Genomic DNA, 20,290 nt, shown 5'->3' on the forward strand with positions numbered 1-20,290 from the left:
ATATATATATAATATGGAGAGAGAGAGAGAGAGAGAGAGAGAGAGAGAGAGAGAGAGAGGAGAGAGAAAACACAAGAGAATAAACAGATAAACCAAAACATATAAACACCAAATACTCAGTAAAGAGGGTGGGGGCAGAATTTGTAGAGGCCAAGTTTATATACAGAAAGTAAGGTTAAGGAATTGTATGAATATTGGGAGGAACTCAGTTCAGTATAGAGGAAGTAGAAAGAGGATGAGTGGATAAGAAGAACGAGAAAGAGAAGAAAAAATAATAACAAAATTTTAAAAATTTAATAATAGGATAAAGTAAAAAATTAGAATGATGAAAAATAATGTGAAAAGAAATAAAAAATAAAGAAACAAAAAAAGGAAATAAAGAAAAAAGATAAAAGAGATAAAATAATAATAAAATAAATAATAAATTAAAATAAAATAAAAATGAAAAAGTGAGTTCTTCCTTTCTGCTGAGTTTTAATTCCCCATAAGGGCTGGTTTAAGATCCCACTCTTCTGTACTGTCTGCTGCTTCTCAGTTTCCTGTTGCTTGGAGTGAATGGCCTCTCTTTAGGACTCTCAGGGACTATTCAGATGTTTTTATATCCTTTGTATTACTCAGGGTGTAGTCTGGGTGTGACTATTAGTTGCCTGGAGACTGCAGGGAGGGGCTATCTCTTCAGGACAAAATGGCTGCCTAGGTTCAGCATATCAGGTATGACTCAGTGCCAAACTTGCGGCCACTTCTTTTAGACTCTCTCCTCTCCCCAGCCTCTCCCCAGACTGCACAAGTCTGCATTTCCACCTGCACCTCAGCTATGGGTGTTTGTATTTGAAAGGTCCTATGAAGTAGGTCCATGGTTGGCAAACTGTATCTTGCGAGCCACATGCAGCTCTTTGGCCCTTTGAGTGTGGCTCTTCCACAAAATACCACAGCCTGGGTGAGTCTATTTTGAAGAAGTGGCATTAGAAGAAGTTTAAATTAAAAAAAAAAATTTGGCTCTCAAAAGAAATTTCAATCATTGTACTGTTGATATTTGGCTCTGTTGGCTAATGAGTTTGCTGACCACTGAACTAGGTTTAGTGAATAAAAGCAGAGACAAAAAAGAGGGAAAGAGCTGCACCAATTTGAGCCCCTCTCCCACCTGGATGGCTGTCCCCTCTGGGCTCAGTCTCTCATGATTGTGGACTTAGATCTATAATCCCCTCCTGCCAGAAGTCCTGCAGACCTCCTTTCCACAGTTAGATGCTACACATGTGCTAAGGGATGTGGACTCTGTTTTGTGCAGCTTCTTTCTGACCCTCTGGGCTTGGAGGTCTTGCAGTTCTCTTCAACCCAGATCTCTGATTTTACCATTCTCCAAGCATCCTCTGCCCTTCCTGACTATGAGTTGTTTCACCAACTATGTCTCCTTTGCCAATTCTGGGTGGAAGTTATTTGATTTACTTGCTCATTCTATCTGTTCTGGGACAAAGGTCAGGATACAACTGCCTATTTTGCCACCATTTTGTCTCCCCAAAATGTACAACCTTAAAGAAATAGGCAAATTCTTAGAAACATACAGTCTTGCAAGACTGGATCAAGAAGCAATAGAAAATATGAACAGACCAATAACTACTTAGGAAACTGAATTAGTAATTAAAAAAAAACCTCCAATAAACAAAAGTCCTGTAACAGATGGCTTCACACATATTTTTTTTTTTTTTACAAACATTCAAAGATATAACACGTATCCTCCTCAAACTAATAAAAATTTTCAATAGGAGGGGAGACTCCTAAGCTCATTTTACAAAGCTAGCTTAAATCTTGGTTCTAAAACCAGAAAAAGACATTTAAAAAATAAAAATTGTAGGCCAATAGGCCTGGTGAAATTAGATATAAAAATTCTTAATAAAATGTTAACAAATTGAATTCAGCAATACATTAAAAAGTGGTATGTATTCCTGGGATTCAAGGTTGTCTCAATGTCCACAAATAAATTCACACAATACCAACAGAAACAAAATGAGAGATAAAAATCATATGATCACATCAGTAGATGTGAAAATGCATTTGAGAAAATTCAACCTCCATTTATGATGAAAACTAAGCAAAATGGGAATAGAAGGAACATACTTTATGTTATTTTTTATTTTATTTTAATAATATATTTTATTGGGCTTAATGTATCCAAAACTTTACCATTTCAACATGTGACACAAGCCATACTGGAAGTGCTCAGTACTCCACCATATTGGACAAGTAGCCCTTGACTGTATCCTCACTCACAACCTCTACAATTATCTCTGGGCAGCTAGAGGAAACCACAAGCTCCTTGTTGTGTGTATCTGAAAATCTCTCTGTTAGGATGACCACTTAGCATCTAAACCAACATCCCTCAAACACTGAAAAACAATAATAACTAAATAATTAATTTTCTAGTATCCGGTCATTCAGATGTTTCATGAAGTATCTGCAGTGTATTGTTCTCTTTGGATAATACATTTGCCTAGCCCTTCCAGTATTTCACAGATGGCATTAAGTGTCCCCAAAATTCTGGTTTCTTTGTAGTCATTAAATCAGTATGTGTCCATCCTCTTCCAATGTAGTATGCAGAGGACAGCATGGTGCTTTCAGGGTGGTCTGAGCAGGGGGAGGGGAGCATCACCACAAAGGGCCTCTCCTCTGTCTTATTGACATCCATGCTTCTTCTGAAATATCTATCAAACTTTTTCACTTGGGGCACAAATAACAACTTTTACCATCTTTTTTTTTCTTCTTCTCTCTAGGTGTTTGCAAATGAGGGAACATACTTTAACACAATAAAAGCCATATATGATAAACTCACAGCAAATGTGATACTTAATTGTACATACTAGAAGCATTTTCACTAAGATCAGGAACAGGATAAGGATGTTAACTTTCACCACTCATATTCAACCTTGTATTGGAAGCTGTACCCACTGCAATCAGATAAGGAAATAAAATAACAAGTATCCAAGTTGGAAAGAAAGAAGTGAGACTGTCATTATTTGCCAATGGCATGATAGAATATAGAGAAAATCCTAAAGACCCCAACAAAACCAATTAGAACTGATAAATGAATTAAGTACATTACAGGATACAAAATTAGTGTTCAGAATTTAGTTGCATTTTTACATACCAATAATAAATTCTCAAAAAGGGAAATTAAGAAAACAAATACAATGCCTGGAAATAAATTAAACCAAGGAGGTAAAATACCTGTATTTGGAAAATTGTAAGAAATTAAGGAAATAAATTGAAGAAGACACAAATAAATGGAAGCATATACCATGATCATAGATTGAAGAATTAATATCATTAAAATGTTCATATTATCCAAACCAATCTATATATTCTATACAATGCCTATCAAAATACCAATGATATTTTCTTATAGAAATACAACAAATCATCCTAAAATTTATATGGGAATACAAAAGACCCTGAATAGTTACAGAAATCCTTAAAAAGAGGTTCAAAGTTGGGGTTAACATGCTACCTGATATGAAACTATACTACAAGGTGATAATAATCAAAACAGCATGGCACTGTTATAGAAACACAGAGATCAATGGTACAAAATAAAAGCCCCAAAAGAAACCCACACCTATATGGTCAATTAATCTATAAATTAGGAGGCAAGAATATACAATGGGGTAAAGGTAGTCTATGCAATAAATAGTATTGGGAAAATTGGTAGTCTATGCAATAAATAATATTGGGAAAATATTCATCCTTGGAATACAAGGTTGAATATGAGTGGTGAAAGTTAACATCCTTATCCTTCACAGATACGTGAAAATGAAACTAGACTACCAAATTACACATATACAATAATAAATTAAAAATGAATAAAAGACAAATATAAGTCATGAAATCATAAAAATCCTAGAAGAAAAAAATCAGCAGTAAAATCCCTGACATTTATCTTAGCAATATTTTTTCTAATATATCTCCTCAGACAATGAAAACAAAGGAAATAATAAACAAATTGGACTACATTAAACTAAAAAGTTTTTTTCACAGCAAGGGAAACCATCAACAAAACAAAAGGCAACCTACTAAATGGGAGAAAATATTCACTAATGATACATCTGATAAGGTGTTAATATCCAAAATTTACAAATAACTCATACAACTCAACTCCAAACAATCTAACTAAAAAGTGGGTAGAGTATTTTCAGTAAAACATATTTGTAAACAGGATAAAAGGCACAGGTAATATAAAATTAATAAAGCAAATGTAACTCCTACAAATATGGAGTGCATTAGATATAAAAACTTAAATGTTCAAATTGTAACCTACTTTAGCCAGTTCAGTCTTCTCCAATGCATCCCATCTCTTAGTAACTAGAGAATAACTTGGGAGGTAATCCTAGGTTAACAGATATTCATTAGGTGGATTCCACATGCAGAAAATTGCACACAGAATCTGCCCTCTTAGGAATGCCACACTCTGGCTATTTCCCCCAATTCCTAATAACCTTTATACCGTACAAACCAAATAGTGGGGCATTTAGGTATTATTATATACTAGAGGCCCAGTGCACAAAACTTGTGCAGGGAGGGTCCCCTGAGCCCAGCCTGCACCCTCTCCAATCTGAGACCCCTCGGGGGATGTTTGACTGCTGGATTAGGCCTGATTCCAGTGATCAGGCCTAAACCGGCAGTCAGACATCCGTCTCACAACCCAGGACCGCTGGCTCCTAACTGCTCACCTGCCTGCCTGTCTGATCATCCCTAACTGCCCCCCTCTGCTGTCCTGGTCACCCCTTACTGCCCCCACTGTCAGCCTGGTTGCCTCCAACTGTCCTTCTCTGCCGGCCTGGTCACCCCTAACTGCTCCCCTCCCCCCCTGCTGGCCTGGTCACCCCCAACTGCCCCCCACCCCTTTGCTGGCACACAGCCTAATGTTCAGTTGTTTGGTTTTCCCTCACTAACCCCCCTGCCAGTTTTGTCACCCCATGCAGCCTGCTGTTTTGTCGTTACTGTTACTGTGATGGCATCCCAGACAATTTGCATATTCCTCTATTATTAGTATAGATCACCAATTCACAGCAACTTGTTTCCACTGCATTCAATGATTCTGAATCTGCTAATTCTTTTAAAAAATTTAGAAGCAATCAATAAAATAGTGGAATATAAATTGGGGCCATCAACATTATTTAATTTATATTCCACTATTTTATTGATTGCTTCTAAATTTTTTAAAAGAATTAGCAGATTCAGAATCATTGAATGCAGTGGAAACAAGTTGCTGTGAATTGGTGATCTATACTATGATGTGTTCTTTGCACACATAGAATGTTTTTGAATATATTTTATTGATTTTGTACAGAGAGGAAGGGAGAGAGATAGAGAGTTAGAAACATCGATGTGAGAGTCATTGATCAGCCGCCTCTTGCACACCCCCTACTGGGGATATGCCTGCAACCAAGGTACATGCCCTTGACCGGAATCGAACCCGGGACCTTTCAGTCCCCAAGCCACAACGCTCTATCCATTGAGCCAAACCGGTTTCGGTAGAATGTTTTTGTTTGTAAGCGACTCTTTAACATGTTTCTTACAATGCACAGTCAACACTGATGCAGAAAAAGAAGATATAGATATTGAAAGCAATAAAGCAAGTAAATGATACTATTGTAAGATTCTGTTCCCCTATGGTTCTAGCCAATAATCTAAATGGTTTAAATCTTGCTAAGAACTCCCTTCTTATTTCAATAGGGCTTTTACCTTACAAAAATATCTGTTAGACATAAGAGCTCATTTCCTCCTTTTCCCCACCAGCCCTGGTGATGGACACTCCTTCCCTATGAGATGCATGAATGAATCACAGAACCCACTGCTAGCAAATGAAGAACACTGGGGAGACAATGATTATGACAACCCAGGTAAGTAGGCTCAAAAGAAAGGAATCATTTTCTCCATCCAGCAGACAAAGCACTAATAAAAACCATGTTAACTAATAAAGACCAAGTGAGAAAATTTTGTTCAGAAAGGTTATTAACATGCCAACCTCATAAGTGCCTTTTGGATAGAGGACAGTTGTGGCCAGATTTGTAAATCTGCCCTCTTAGCAGTGCTTCACTTTGGCACTTCCCCCCAATTCCTAATAACCTTTCTGCCATGCAAGCCAAATATTGGGGCATTCAGACATTATTACCTATCACCAATTCACAGCAACTTATTAGCAAATATGAGAGGCATAGGCAGGATTAGATGGCATTTTGGGCATTTCATTACCAGCTTTCTGATACCATGATTATAACCAAGCAGATAAATCAGAAAATATAATAAACTGTGCTGTGAATTTTTATAAACAGTTTTGGCAGTTGGTCACCCATTGTCCTTTGCTTCAGTTAATTCAATCAGTGGGCAGAAGCTTACCTTTCTCTACCCTGATTCATTCACAGTGTTTAAATTTTCTCTGAAATTTCATTCTCATTCTCTTTTAACATGGCCTAATTACAAGAAGAAAAAAAAAAGATAGCATTGCAAGCAAGGCTACACATGCATGTAGTCTACTTTTCTGAGAGGCAGAGGAGCAAAGTAAAAATAAGGAAACAGAACTTTGCCCTTCCACATTTCTCCGACCATATTATTAGGTCATTTTGAGATATTTTTTGTGAAGAGCTGAAAGTAAAGTTCTCATGCCATGTACCCCCATTGCCACCTATTATTTGTCTTCATGTAATGCTATGCTTTCTAGGATGCCTCCACTATTTGTTTATTCTACCTAATAAAAGAGCAATATGCAAATTAACCATCATTTGGCTCAAGCCACGCCCACCAGCCAATTAGAGCGTGTATGCAAATTAACCCCAACCAAGATGGCTGCAGCCACAGAGAGCAGTTGAGAGGCTTGGGTTTCCCTGGTAATAGAAGAAGCCAAGCTTTCCAACCACCCTAGCCTGCCCAGGCTTCCATTCAAGGGTACAAAGTTTCAATTATAGAAGATAAATCCTGAGAAAAATGGCAGCAGCCATGGAGCTGGAGAGAGCAGGCTAGGGTTGCCCCCCCGAAATGGAGGAAGCAAAGCTTCCCACCTTCCCTGGTTGGCCTAGGCCTCCACTCAAAGTTACAAGGTTTAAATCAGGGGTCCTCAAACTTTTTAAAGTGGGGGCCAGATCACGGTCCCTCAGAGAGCTGGAGGGCCGGACTATATGAACTACTAATTCCTACTGTAACACCTCGGCTGCGCTCACTGCCCAAAAAACCTGGCGGGCCGGATCAGACTCCTCTGCGGGCCGCATGTGGCCCACAGGCCGTAGTTTGAAGACCCCTGGTTTAAATTATAAAAGATACATAAAACCACACAGAAATGGCGGCAGCCATGAGTGAACAGGGGGCTTGGCTCCGCTCCAGGCTAAAAAGTTTCAATTGTAGAATGTAAGTAAATTCCAGATACCAGGACCTCTGCTTGGGTCCTCTGGGGGGCATGGCCAGCCTGAAAACCACCACAGGCCCCTCACCCAGGCCACTCCACACCCCAGGGGAACACCCACCCTGAACTGGAACATCCTTCAGGGCAAACCAGTTGGCCCCCACCCATGCACCAGGCCTCTATCCTATCTAATAAAAGAGTAATATGCAGATTGATCATCACTCCAACACACAAGATGGCTGCCCCCATGTGGTCAAAGATCCTGCCCCCATGTGGACACAAGATGGCCACCATAAGATAGCCAGCAGGGGAGGGCAGTTAGGGGTGACCAGAGGAGGGAAATTGGGGACAAACAGGCTCGCAGGGGAGCAGTTAGACATAAATCAGGCTGGCATGGGAGTGGCTAGGGGGTGATCAGGCTGGCAGGCAGAACCGGTTAGGGGCAATCAGGAAGGCAGGCAGGTGAGCAGTCGGGAGCCAGCAGTCCTGGATTGTGAGTGGGATGTCCGACTGCCATTGGATCGGGTCTAAACGGGATGGGATTGGCTCTAAAAGGGCAGTTTAACATCCCTGGAGGGGTCCCAAATTGGAGAGGGTGCAGGCTGGGCTGAGGGACACCCCCAACCCCATGCATAAGTTTCGTGCACTGGGCCTCTAATGTTACTAATAACAGGCTTCATAGAGTAATTTTTAGTGGCTGGTCCCAATCATGCAGTAGCTGACAGAAATTTTTAGTAATAACTTGAGGCTTGTTAATGTGGCGAGCAGAGCTGGGAAACAAGCCTTCCTAAATGTTCACCTAGTTAGATTATCTAGGCCCAGATTCCGTATCTGGAAGTCCAGTTTTAGAGTGAGTTATGTTAAGACTAACGAAGGCAAAACAGTCCAAAATCCATATTTACAAAAGGAGAGAGCTCTTGCCCCGCCCAAAGAACTTATAACACTAGAAACTCCCTTACTTTCTCCGGCTTACTCTTCATTGAAACCCTGACTGTACTTTTTACTTACCTTCCTTTGGCTATCAGTCTTTCCTTAAAATATTTTAACTCATAACAGTTACTAGTAAAGGTAATAGCTTTTATTTTGGTATTAAAAAACGCAAACCAATAGAAATCAGAGTCTTATAGGATCTTAACCTTATTTAAAATATATCCACAATGGAAAAAAACTACTCATATCTGAGCCTGGTGTTGACAAGCAGAATACTTTAAGTATAGATGTAGCACTACATTATAAAGAAGTTATTTTCCTGAGCCAGTTTTTAATGCCATACTTGATTAAAAGTATTCAATCATAAAAAGATATACAATTTTATAATTTACAAAGTACTTTCATATACTTTTTTCATATCTTGGTCTCTCACAACTGCCAGGTTCATTAGGCATTATTATTTTATAAATTAGGAAAATTATATTTGGAAATATTAAACAATTATCATATAACAAGAAAGAGGTAAAGCTTGGATTTAAAGTAAGGTATCCTGGTTCAAAATCCTGGATTCTTTCCAATAAAATGCTATATTTGTCCTTTGGGAAACTGTTCTGGGCAGTTGAAGAGTATGGGTGTTGGGCTTACTGCAAAGGCCTGAAGCCAAATCCATGGCAAAACAGAAAAAGTCCACACTAGGGTCTGGGTGGCCTTGGCAAAGCGGCCTTCTTAAATGCAAATCCGATTGTATCATACCCCTATTGAAAAACCCTTGGAAGGCTCCCCACTACCTAAAGTAGGGGTGTCGAACTCAATCAGAGAAGGGGCCAAAATCTAAAATCCAGCCTAAATCGCGGGCCGAATGGTTTACTGAACAGTCATAAACTGTCATTGTGATGGAAACGCAGCGGAGTGCAGTGATGACAGCGCAGTGCGGGCCACATTGCAAGGCTTGGCGGGACGGATTTGGCCCGTGGGCCTTGTGTTTGACACATGTGACCTAAAGAGTCAGTCCTAACTAAGTAACTTGATACTCAGGGCTCCAGTCTTTCTTCCTGGTACAGTTTCTCAGCCTTTGAAGTCATGGACTCTACACTGAAGCTATGAAAGGCTCTCCTTGTTCATTGCTGGTTTCCCTGCAGGTACCTCAGACCCCCTACGTCCTAAACTAAATGGTCCACTGACTCAGCTGCTCCCCCTCCACAGTGTCCTGCTCTCCCTCCAAAGTATCCAGTTTCCTATCCGCAGAGTCCTGCCTCCTCACTCTCCTTTACACCTGGCATCTATTTCAAGGCCAATTCCAGTCACTCCATTATTTCTGACATTTCCCACTGCAGCCATCACAGGACAGAACAGGGTAATCTCTTGCCTGACAATTACCGTATTCTCTCCCTCCAGCCCCAGTGAGATTTCAAAGCAGCCTCTAATGCAGTTCTGTCCCTCCTTGAAGCTGGCCATCCAGAGGACCCATTGCTTCCCCAATCTTTGCCTTACTGAGCTCCTTGCCTTCTCTGAACCTGATTGGCAAAGTCCTATTCCCTGATCATTGCTCCTATTATTTTCACCTTACATGACCTCCTACATTTCTGCCTGTTCAGGTTCCCTGCAAGGATCTTAGAAAATGCTGCTTCCTCCAGGAAGCATTTCTGTATCCTCACTATTGGAATTGCCTTTCTCACCTCTAAAGCTTTGCTGAGCTTGGGCCAGGTTTATTGAGTTGAGTTCAAATCCCACCTTTGTGTGGTATTATTGATAAGTCCTGGACAGGTTTAAGTTGAAAACACAGGCCCTGGAGTCAACTACCCTGGGTATTTAATCCCAGTTCTGATACTCCCTAGTTCCTAGAACAATGTTCATAACCTCTTAGAGCCTCAGTTTCTTCACCTATAACATGAAGAGATAGTTATTGCCTCATGGGGCTTTTATGAGGAGGAAATGATTAATCTGTGTGTAGTGCTAAGAGAATTGCCTGCCTCAGGGCAAGTGATGTCATGGTATTATTATTGCTATTATCATTAATAATATGACCTCTTTACTGGTCTGCTAGGCCCTCATGGGCAGGAACCAAGTCAGATCCTTTTGGTCTACCCCCCCCCCCCCCAGACCACCTCAGGCTCCTGAAAGAAGGAGGCAAGCAGAGAGACACACAAAATGTCTTCCCTTCCTTGATGTTAGTGTGGCCTGGGGAACACGAAAGCGTTCTGCAGCTTCCAAGCCTCCCACCTCTCCTCTGAGGCCACTGTGCAGCTGGATGTCCATGAGCATGGGGACAATGGGGACAAATTGGAGGGAATCCAGAGGAGTGAAGTCCCCGAGCCATTGGGAAAGAGCAGGCCCAGCAAAGGAAGGAGATGAAAGCAATTCCATGTGTGTGGCTTGGCTGAAGGACAGAGCTGGGTGTGGTGGAAGACCCCTTAACTGGAGACAGGGATTCCAGCAGTGCAAACAAGCTGGAGAGAACTCCGTGGTGGGGCCACTCTGCTGAGGCAAATGGTCTCGATATGGAAGCTCTGTTGTGACCAAGGAACTGGGAATACCAAAATATTGGCCCAGACCAAAACCAGCTCTCTCCACAAGGGTCCCAGGAGACATATATCCACATAGGACAAAGGAAACCAAAGTAGCACGTTATTTTTAGCTTGGCTTTAGGCCTCAAACCTCAGTGCAAGCTCTAGTACACCGGGCAAGATTATACAGCCTAGCTTAAAGTCTCTTATCATAAGGCCAAACCTGAATCCCAGATCTTAGTTCACTCATACTGGCTTCATGGAAGAAAAAAGTAAACACATGTAATGGCTGATTAAAAGCCCATCATTCGCATGGGCAAAAGAGAAAGATGAGCAATCCACACTCTTATGCTGATACATGACGCATATTGACTTGACCCATTTATTGACCCAATAATATTCCTGATATTCACCAATTTTCCTGGTGGGGACAGGATATCAAAGAAAGGAATGGTAGAAGGATGACTTTCCCAGACCTGGCCTATAAATATTAATGAGACCTAGGTTAAGAAATAGGCATGAGGAGAGTAAAGTGGTGAACTGAGTGTATCTAATAAACTCCTCATATCCTGAATCTCTAGAAATGATAAACACTATATATATTTTAAAAAGATATATTTAAAAATTCATTACAATTCTGGAATACCTTTGGTGCCCAATACCAAGAGATCACAAGGAGGGTGAAATAAAGGTATTTTCTAACATTCAGTGCTTCAAAATGTTATCCGTGCTTCAAATGCTTCAAATTCTCTGACATAACCAATATTGCACTAAGGAACACAATAAATTTAAGCACAAGAAGTGTGATGAAAGAAGCAATGATCAAAGAAATCAGCCAATCAGTAAAAGAAGGTGTCAATGCAAGCAGTGATTAGGGTGGCAGCATGGACCAGAATGTCAAAGAGGGAGCAGAGCTAAAAAAGAAAAATGTGTACCAAGCTTCTTGCCTCATTTGGAGGGAGAAAAGAGATCAGTTTAATGATAAATGTTGACAGACTAAGGATGTGTATGTTTTAGTATGTATATTAATAATGCACAGGTAGCCAAAACCGGTTTGGCTCAGTGGATAGAGTGTTGGTCTACAGACTGAAAAATCCTGGGTTCGATTCTAGTCAAGGGCATGTATCTTGGTTGCGGGCACATCCCCAGAGGCATTGATCGATGATTCTCTCTCATCGATGTTTCTAACTCTCTATCCCTCTTTCTTCCTCTCTGTAAAAAATCAATAAAATATATTAAAAAAATAAAAAATAGTGCACAGGTAAACCTTAGCAGCTTAGAAATATAATATATACTTTTAAAACTGTAAGACACATGTAAAACAAAATAACACAAAACAGTTTGAAAATTTAAAAATTGAAAAATATATGCAAATGCCAATATAAAGAATATGAGTATAGTAATATCAATGTCAGACAAAACAGGGTTCAGAATAAAAGCATTACAAAATAAAAGGTATTTCATTGATAATAGGCTATTAAAAAGATAACTGTAAGTCTTTACAACATAGGGTTGAAATAGAGATCAGCCAATTCACAATTGTAGTGTAAAAACAGACCTTTTGCAGAATTGTCACATTAAGTGCTAACTTACTAACATACTAACTCAATAAGGACATATTGGATTATAATACAATTATCAAACTTGAACATGTGAATGTTTGTATTGACATACAGGAAATGCACATACTTTTTAATTGCACATTTAGCAATTACAAAAAAATAAATGGTGTATAAAGCCACAAGAGAAATCTCAGCAAATTCCAAATAATAAAAAACATGTAGGGCCACATATTAACCACAAGAAAAGAATTACATTTACCAATAAAACAATGGTTTGAAATCTGCAGTTATTAAAAAAATATTGAAGATCAAATTAAGCTTTTTTGCTTGTGTGTTTGTTTTGTTTTTATTTTTTAATGAACTGTTTTAATGGTAAGTTTAATATTTTTATTGGGATTACAAACATACATGCATACTTCAGTACCTTAATAAAAACTCAAAAGCAATACAAAATGTGAATAACAGCAGCAACTAGCATGCTTTTTTTTTTTAAACTATTCTTCAATTTTTTACTAGTATAGTTAGAAATACATGTTTAGAGAAAAAACACATAAGCTAAATAAAAGTAAAAGTGAGTAATTACTAAAGGTAAAAGCAGAAATCAATGAAAGCAATTATAAATTAAAAAGTTGGTTCTATTCTAAAGGACCAATGAAACAGACAAACGTTCCTACTGATAGAGGAGAGAGAGAGAGAGAGAGAGAGAGAGAGAGAGAGAGAGAGAGAGAGAGAATATGAATTTAAAATGGTGGCAGAGTAAGTGGAAGTTCAGAGACATGCTCCCAGGACCAAACTGGAATTTCAACTAAAATACAGAAGAACCACCCTGAAACATCAACAGAGGACTAGCTGGAAAGAACCCTGATAACCAAGGATAGAAAATAGAACATAGAAACTGATAAGAATGGAGGAGGCACAAAAGAGCTGGCTGGGCTCCCACAGACAGCAGCTGAAGTTCTGAAGAGATGGCTCAGCTGTGGAGGGTTGCTGCTGAGAACTCTGGAGTCTTACCCCAAGCTGGGCCCTTCAGCAGAGAGCATCAGAACTAATAAAGGTGCAAACATAACATCTGGCAGTGAAAAAACTGCCCTTCCTTACAGGCCTGGTGCCTCTCAACTGCCGTCCCCTGCTGGCCATCTTGTGGTTGCCATCTTGTGTCCACATAAGGGCAGGATCTTTGACCACATGGGGGCAGCCATCTTGTGTGTTGGAGTGATGGTCAATCTGCATATTACTCTTTTGTTAGATAGGATAGAGGCCTGGTGCATGGGTGGGGGCCAGCTGGTTTGTCCTGGAGGTTGTCCTGGATCAGGATGGGGATTCCCTTGGGGCCTGGGGTGGCCTGAGAAAGGGGCCTGTGGTGGTTTTCAGGCTGGCCACGCCCCCCGGGGGACCCAAGCAGAGGCTCTGGTATCTGGAATTTATTTACCTTGTACAATTGAAACTTTGTAGCCTGGAGCAGAGCCAAGCCTTTTGCTCACTTTGTGGTTGCCACCATTTCTGTTTGTGTTTGTTTACCTTCTATAATTGGAACTTCGTAGCCTTGAGTGGAGGCTTAGGCCGGCAAGGGCAGGTGGAAAGCTTGGCTTCTTCTGTTGCCTTGGAAACCGAAGCCTCCCTCCTGCTCTCTGTGGCTGCAGCTGTCTTGGCTGGGGTTAATTTGAATACTCATTCTGATTGGCTGGTGTGCATGACTTGTGGTTGTAGCCAAGTGATGGTTAATTTGCATATCACTTTTATTACGTAGGATAGGTACTTATTTATTGCCATTCTTATTCTTTTTAAATTTAATAAATCTTTATTGTTCAGATTATTACAATTTTCCCCCCTTTTTTCCCCTCCATAGCTCCCCTCCACCAGGTTCCTACCCCACCCTCTGCCCTTTCCCCACCCCCCACTGTCGTCATCCATAGGTGTACGATTTTTGTTCAGTCTCTTCCCATACTCCCCACTCCCCTTTTCCCTGAGAATCATCAGTCCACTCCCTTTCTATATATACCCTTGATTCTATTATATTCACCAGTTAATATTGTTCATCAGATTTTTTATTCCCTTGTTTTTTAGATTCATTTGTTGATAGTTATGTATTTGTTGTTCATAATTTTTATCTTTACCTTTTTCTTCTTCTTCCTCTTCTTAAATAATACCTTTCAGCATTTCATATAATATGATTTTGGTTTGGTAGTGATGAACTCCTTTAGCGTTTTCTTATCTGTGAAGCTCTTTATCTGACCTTCAATTCTGAATGATAGCTTTGCTGGGTAGAGTAATTTTTTTTGTATGTTTTTGATATTCAATTTTTTTATTTCTTGCCATTCCCATCTGGCCTGCATAGTTTCTGATGAGAAATCAGCTGACAATCGTATGGATGCTCCCTTATATGATAGGTAACTAATTGCTTTTCTCTTGCTGCTTTTAATATTTTCTCTTGTCTTTTGCTCTTAGAATTTTAATTATGATATGTCTTGGTGTGGTCCTCTTTGGATTCCTCTTGTTTGTGGTTCTGTGTGCTTCCTGGACTTGTAAGTCTATTTCTTTCACCAGGTGGGGGAATTTTCTGTCACTATTTCTTCAAATAGGTTTTCAGTATCTTGCACTCTCTTGTCTTCTGGGATCCCCATAAGTCTGATAATGGTACGCTTGAAGGTGTCCCAGAAGCTTCTTACACTATCTTCAACTTTTTGTATTTTATTTGCTTTTTGCTTTTTGCTTTTTTGGTGGAGTGCTGTTTGCTTCTTGGTATTCCAAATCTTTGACTTGATTCTTGCAATCTTCTAGTCTGCTTTTAGGTCTCTGTACAATATTTTTTTATTTCAGTCAGCGTATGCTTAATTTCTAGTTGATCCTTTTTCATATCCCCATAGATCTCCTTTAATTTAATGGCCTTTTCTAGAAAACTCTTGAAAAACCTTATAACTGTGGTTTTGAACTCTATATCCATTCTTTTGCTTTCCTCCATTTCCTTCAATTGTGGCCTGCCTCTTTGTCTCTGTATTTTAACTGCTTCCTCATGTTGATAGAGTGGCTTTGCATGCTAGGTGTCCTAGCAGGACCCAGTAGCTCAGCTTCCCCAGTTTCCTGTTCAAACCTGTAGGTTTGGCCTCTGCTTTTGTTTCCTCTAAAAAGTTTAAAATGCAGGGTGTAGCAGGCAGGGCTCCTGCAGGCGGTGTATGCTCTATCATCTAGGACAGGGTTTTTCCCTTTACCTGCACTGTGGCTGCTGGGAGCAGCTAGCTCCTCTCAGGGAAAAAATGGCCCTTTCAGTTTGGTGGCCTATGTCTAAATGTTTCTGGCTGCCATTTTTCCAAGTTTCCCCACAATTCTTCCCACTCCAGGGTCTCCTTGGGCACCTTGATTCCACATCTTCTTCCCTGCCCCAAAGACTCAGGTGAGTAGCTGCAAATGAAAACTCCGGTGGTCTAGGTTTGAAAAACAAAACAAAACACAAAAATGAAATGAAATGGAGACTTTCTCTCTGTTCAGCTCCAGACACCGCTAGGGCTAGCAGCCCTGCTGCCTTTCACAGCTGGATGTTACATGGGCCGCAGGTCTTGGTTCCAGTGCTCCAGGCTGTGGAGTGCAGCCTGGGTTCCAGACCTCAATATTCTGAGGGCACAGACCCTCCCATAGCCTAGCACTCCCTCTCTCTTGGCTTGCCACCCCTGGTTGCTGTGTCAGCTTTTTTTCCAACCTCTCCCTCCCTAAAGGTCTCCAGGTATTTCCTGCAGTGGAGGTCTTCTGGTGGTTAAGTTCCCTTACTTCTGTATGTCTACAAAATATTTATTTCTCCTTTAAACAAATACACAGACACACACACACACACACTCACACACACACACACACACACACACACACACACCAAAACAAAAGAAAAAAACAACTTTCCTAGATACATTATTCTTGGCTGGTAATTTCTCTTTCAATAGTTTGAATATTTGGTTCCACTCTCTTCTTGCTTGTTGAGATTTGCTAAGAAGTTAGATGATAAGCTAATAAGTTTTCCTTTATAGGTTACTTTCTTCTTTTCCCTGGCTTCCTTGAAAATTCATTCCTTCTCCTTAATTTTTTACTGTTTTATTTATTTATTTATTTATTTATTTATTTATTTTCTTGTTAGTTTTTCTTTTTCTTTTTTTTTTTAATTTTTTTAATTGATTATGGTCTCACATAATTGTCCTTATTCTCCCATTCCCATCCCAAACCCCTCCCTAGATATGCCTTCCCCCAACCCCCATTGTCCATGGCCACTGGATAGGTCCATATAAAAAAAACTATTGTACTGTTCAAAAAGAAGTTCCTAAAGGGTCAACAAAAATTCTTATTGTCAGAGCATCCCACGGTAAAATTGCACAACATGTTATGAACCTAAAGTAGTCATAGTGTAGCTCAAATAAGTTAAAATGTAAAAGCTATCAAGACTACAGTATAAAATTTCCAAAAGTTTCCTATTATTTAAAGTAAAAAAGGGGGTGACAGTGGAAGAATATCATGTAAGGAAAAATATCCTGAGAATAATTCACATCTAAAAAATTTGTGCTTTACTGCCAAAGCCTACACAAACAGCTGAAGAAGTAGCATTTTATGCCCCGAATTACATATGTCTGACCATCCTGGCCATAATTTGTTTCTTTCCTCTGGGATGTCTAGCTATGTACTTCAGTCACAAGGTAAAATAATGCCTAAGCTATGACCCATCCTGTCCTCTAACTGCCCCTTGCATATGCTTCCTTCCTGGGACCTGGGTTGGGGTTTTCCCTCAATGGCAGTATGTCTCCAGCCATTTCCCAATGGTTTCACAAAGCTGAATCCAGAAACCCACATCTAAAGCTCCCATCCCTACAGACCACGAAGGCTAACAAGAAAAGCAAGTGGGAAGAAGCTTACATCAACTCAGGACGAACTGGTTGGCTGGATGTATTTGCCATACTCATCGGTTTAGGCCTTCTTTATTTCCTTGTTCTATATGTATGAAGACCAGGCCTAGTGTCCTTCGGGTCCACCCCCAACAGGACCTGCCCCCAAGGCACTAACAAGCCAAATCAGCCACCATGCAAGAAACCAACAACTGAGACATCCCTAACCTGGAAAGCCACCAGCCAAGGAACTCAACCTCCAAGCAATGCGCTAGCTCAGGAAAACCATACTATTACATCCGCGTGGCCTCCAGAGCTGACTTCTTTCATCTTGGGGGTCCTCAATTTCATGCCCTTTATGCTCTTAGCTCCTTGATACTGGGCTGCTCTTTCAGAAAAAAAAAAATTTAAACCAATAAAATTGAAGGGAATGTCCAAAAAAAAAAAAAATTTGTGCTTTAGAAAATTAACTTTCATTCGAAATGCTAATAGCAAGATACCCATGAAAATACACACATGGAGACAAAATTTCAATTATAGGAGGTAAATAAATCCCCTGCCATCCTAGAGCCAGCAGAAGGCTACAAAGTTTCAATTGTAGAAGGTAAATAAATTCAAGATATCAGGGCCTCTCCTTGGGTCACTGGAGGGTGTGGCCTGAAATAGAGTTTAAAAAAAAAAAAGATAAATAAAGAAAATACACACATGGTGACAAAACAAGCCAGGGGAAAATCATTTGGGGGCGGGGGGGGGGGGGAATGGATAAGAATCCCAAATCAAATTTAAAGAAAATATCCCTTTATTAACTTTTGGTCAAGAATTTTTTACTGTTTTATCACAATGTTCCTTGGAAAAGGCCTCTTTGGATTAAGATAATTAGGTGTTCTGTTTGCTTCTTGAAATTGAGGATCTAGTTATTTCCATAGGTCTAAGTTCTCATCAACTATTTGTTTTAATAGGGTTTTTGTTTCCTTCTGTCTCACTTTTCTTTTTATTATGCCATTATTATTATAATGCTCTTTTTTATGGAGTCAGATAATTCTCATAGAGTTCTTTAAATTTTTTTCTTGTCTCCTCTTTTTTCCTCTGTATCATTTCTAGCTTTCTATCTTTTTTCTTTTAGATTTCTATCTTTGATGTCACTAATTATTTTCTCTTTCTAATCATCTCTATGTCCTTTGATCACTAGTTTGTTTATCTTTTTGAGTTCTTCATCTTTAGAATTTCTATTTGGTTCTGCTTTAGAGTTTCAGTATCTTTGGTAAAGTTCTCCTTTTGTTTCTTTATTTATTTTCTGAGTTAATTTAACTGCCTATCTCTGTGGTCGGCAAACTGCGGCTAGCGAGCCACATGCAGCTCTTTGGCCCCTTGAGTGTGGCTCTTCCACAAAATACCACGGCCTGGGTGAATCTACTTTGAAGAAGTGGCATTAGAAGAAGTTTCAGCTTTAAAATTTTGGCTCTCAAAAGAAATTTCAACCATTGTACTGTTGATATTTGGCTCTGGTGACTAATGAGTTTTCGGACCACTGCCTATCTGTATTTTCTTGCATCTGGCTGAGATTTTTCAGAAAAGCAATGTTGAATTCTCTTTTATTTCAATCACATATTTCTATGTCTTTAAATTTATTTTCTGAATATTTTTTCTTTCTGAGCTGCCTTGGTTATTCATAGCATTTAATGAATTCCTTGTGGCATTTATGTAAGTGGCAGTTCTCTAGTAGATTGATAAACAAGAAGTCCTTCTATTGTTGTCCAGTAGGTGGCACTGAATCACAAGTGGTTTTTGTTTTGTTTTGTTTTGTTTTGTTTTGTTTTGTTTTGTTTTTTTTAGCTCTCATGCACTTCTATGGCTTTTCAGATCTCTTCAGGGTGGTGGAAAATGGTTTGTGTTCCCCGGGAAGGTGGACACCTCCCTGTGATTTGGTCAACCAGGGCCCAAAGGACTAACAATGGAGGTGATTGAATTGGGCAATTGAGTTCTAATTCTGTGAAATCCCAGTGCTGTGCCCCATAGCCAGACACTGCCAGCTACACAGTGTAATGCATGGAGTTGGGGTGTGCTTGGGGAACCTGGTCTCCTCCTTTGTTGCTTCGCCCTATTACACTTCAACTTGACACTGGAATTAGTTGCAGAATGTGTCCTTGACTCAGGGAAAAAGTGTTTAGTACCAGTTCCTGTGTTTTCAGATCATGTGCTCTGAACAAGAAGGGTGAATGGAGAGGAGCTCTGAGAGGGTGGGGAAGACCACCAGGCTTTTTGCCTTTGTTTCTCTGTCTGAAATACTGATTTCTAGATAACCATGGTCACACATCTGTGTTTCATCTCTGTCCAGGTCTCTCTGCTCAGCTGTAGCTCATACTACCCATAACTGCAGAAATGCTTACTACACTTCTTAGCTCCTCTTGACTGAAGGGTGTGCCAGCCACAATCTGATTCCTCCCCTTTCTGTGCTAGCCATTCAGAGAGCTCTGGGCTGCTGGGCTGTGTCCATGGCTAATATCAGCTCTTCTCCCTTCCAATCTCCCCCATTTGTTCGTACTTATGTGACTTCACATGTTTCAATGCATGAATCTTGCAGATGTGTTTGTGCGTTGAGCTGGGAACTCTTTGTTGAATTATAGCTGTTCAAATTGTTTTAACTTCAAGGGGAGATATCAAGGGAATCTGCCATGCTGCCATTCCTCCTAAAAGATTTAAATAGGCTTCTGTGATGAGATTTTTACAGTCTTTAATTAATGTATTAATGCATGAAATATGCAAATCAAAAGTGACAGATTGGTGTCTTCTGAAGAGATTTTAAAAGTCTTTTGAGAGACATAGGGCTACATTTAAATTTCTTGTTTGCTTTTTGTTTATTTTTAAATATTCTCTAGAAGATTTCTTGATTTTCTAAAGAATGGAAAGAGGAGAGAGAGAGAGAGAGAGAGAGAGAGAGAGAGAGAGAGAGAGAGAAGGGAAGAGAAGAGAAGAGAGAAAAAGTTGTGAGAGAAACATCAATCAGTTGCCTCCCATATGTGCTCCGGCCAGGGATTGTACCCAAAATCTAGGTATGTG

General features: G+C 39.9%; 2 protein-coding genes across 2 annotated transcripts in view; both read left to right on the forward strand.

Moving 5' to 3' along the window:
• ZDHHC15 (zinc finger DHHC-type palmitoyltransferase 15) overlaps window positions 1-20,290 on the forward strand; it is a gene marked incomplete at its 5' end in the record, with an annotated part of 164,133 nt that overhangs the window by 84,285 nt on the left and 59,558 nt on the right. Inside the window, one exon of the mRNA XM_045572367.1 lies at window positions 5,788-5,891. Within this exon, the coding sequence (XP_045428323.1) occupies window positions 5,788-5,891 (104 nt within the window). The remainder of the gene's footprint in view (window positions 1-5,787; window positions 5,892-20,290) is intronic.
• Window positions 15,012-17,654, forward strand: PMIS2 (PMIS2 transmembrane protein). The gene is made up of 3 exons (XM_045572366.1): window positions 15,012-15,026; window positions 16,931-17,047; window positions 17,223-17,654. The coding sequence occupies exons 1-3, from the start codon at window positions 15,012-15,014 to the stop codon at window positions 17,349-17,351; spliced, it is 261 nt and encodes an 86-aa protein (XP_045428322.1). The 3' UTR covers window positions 17,352-17,654.

The sequence above is a fragment of the Pipistrellus kuhlii genome, unplaced genomic scaffold (assembly GCF_014108245.1).
Source record: "Pipistrellus kuhlii isolate mPipKuh1 unplaced genomic scaffold, mPipKuh1.p scaffold_m20_p_46, whole genome shotgun sequence".
Lineage (NCBI taxonomy): Eukaryota > Metazoa > Chordata > Mammalia > Chiroptera > Vespertilionidae > Pipistrellus > Pipistrellus kuhlii.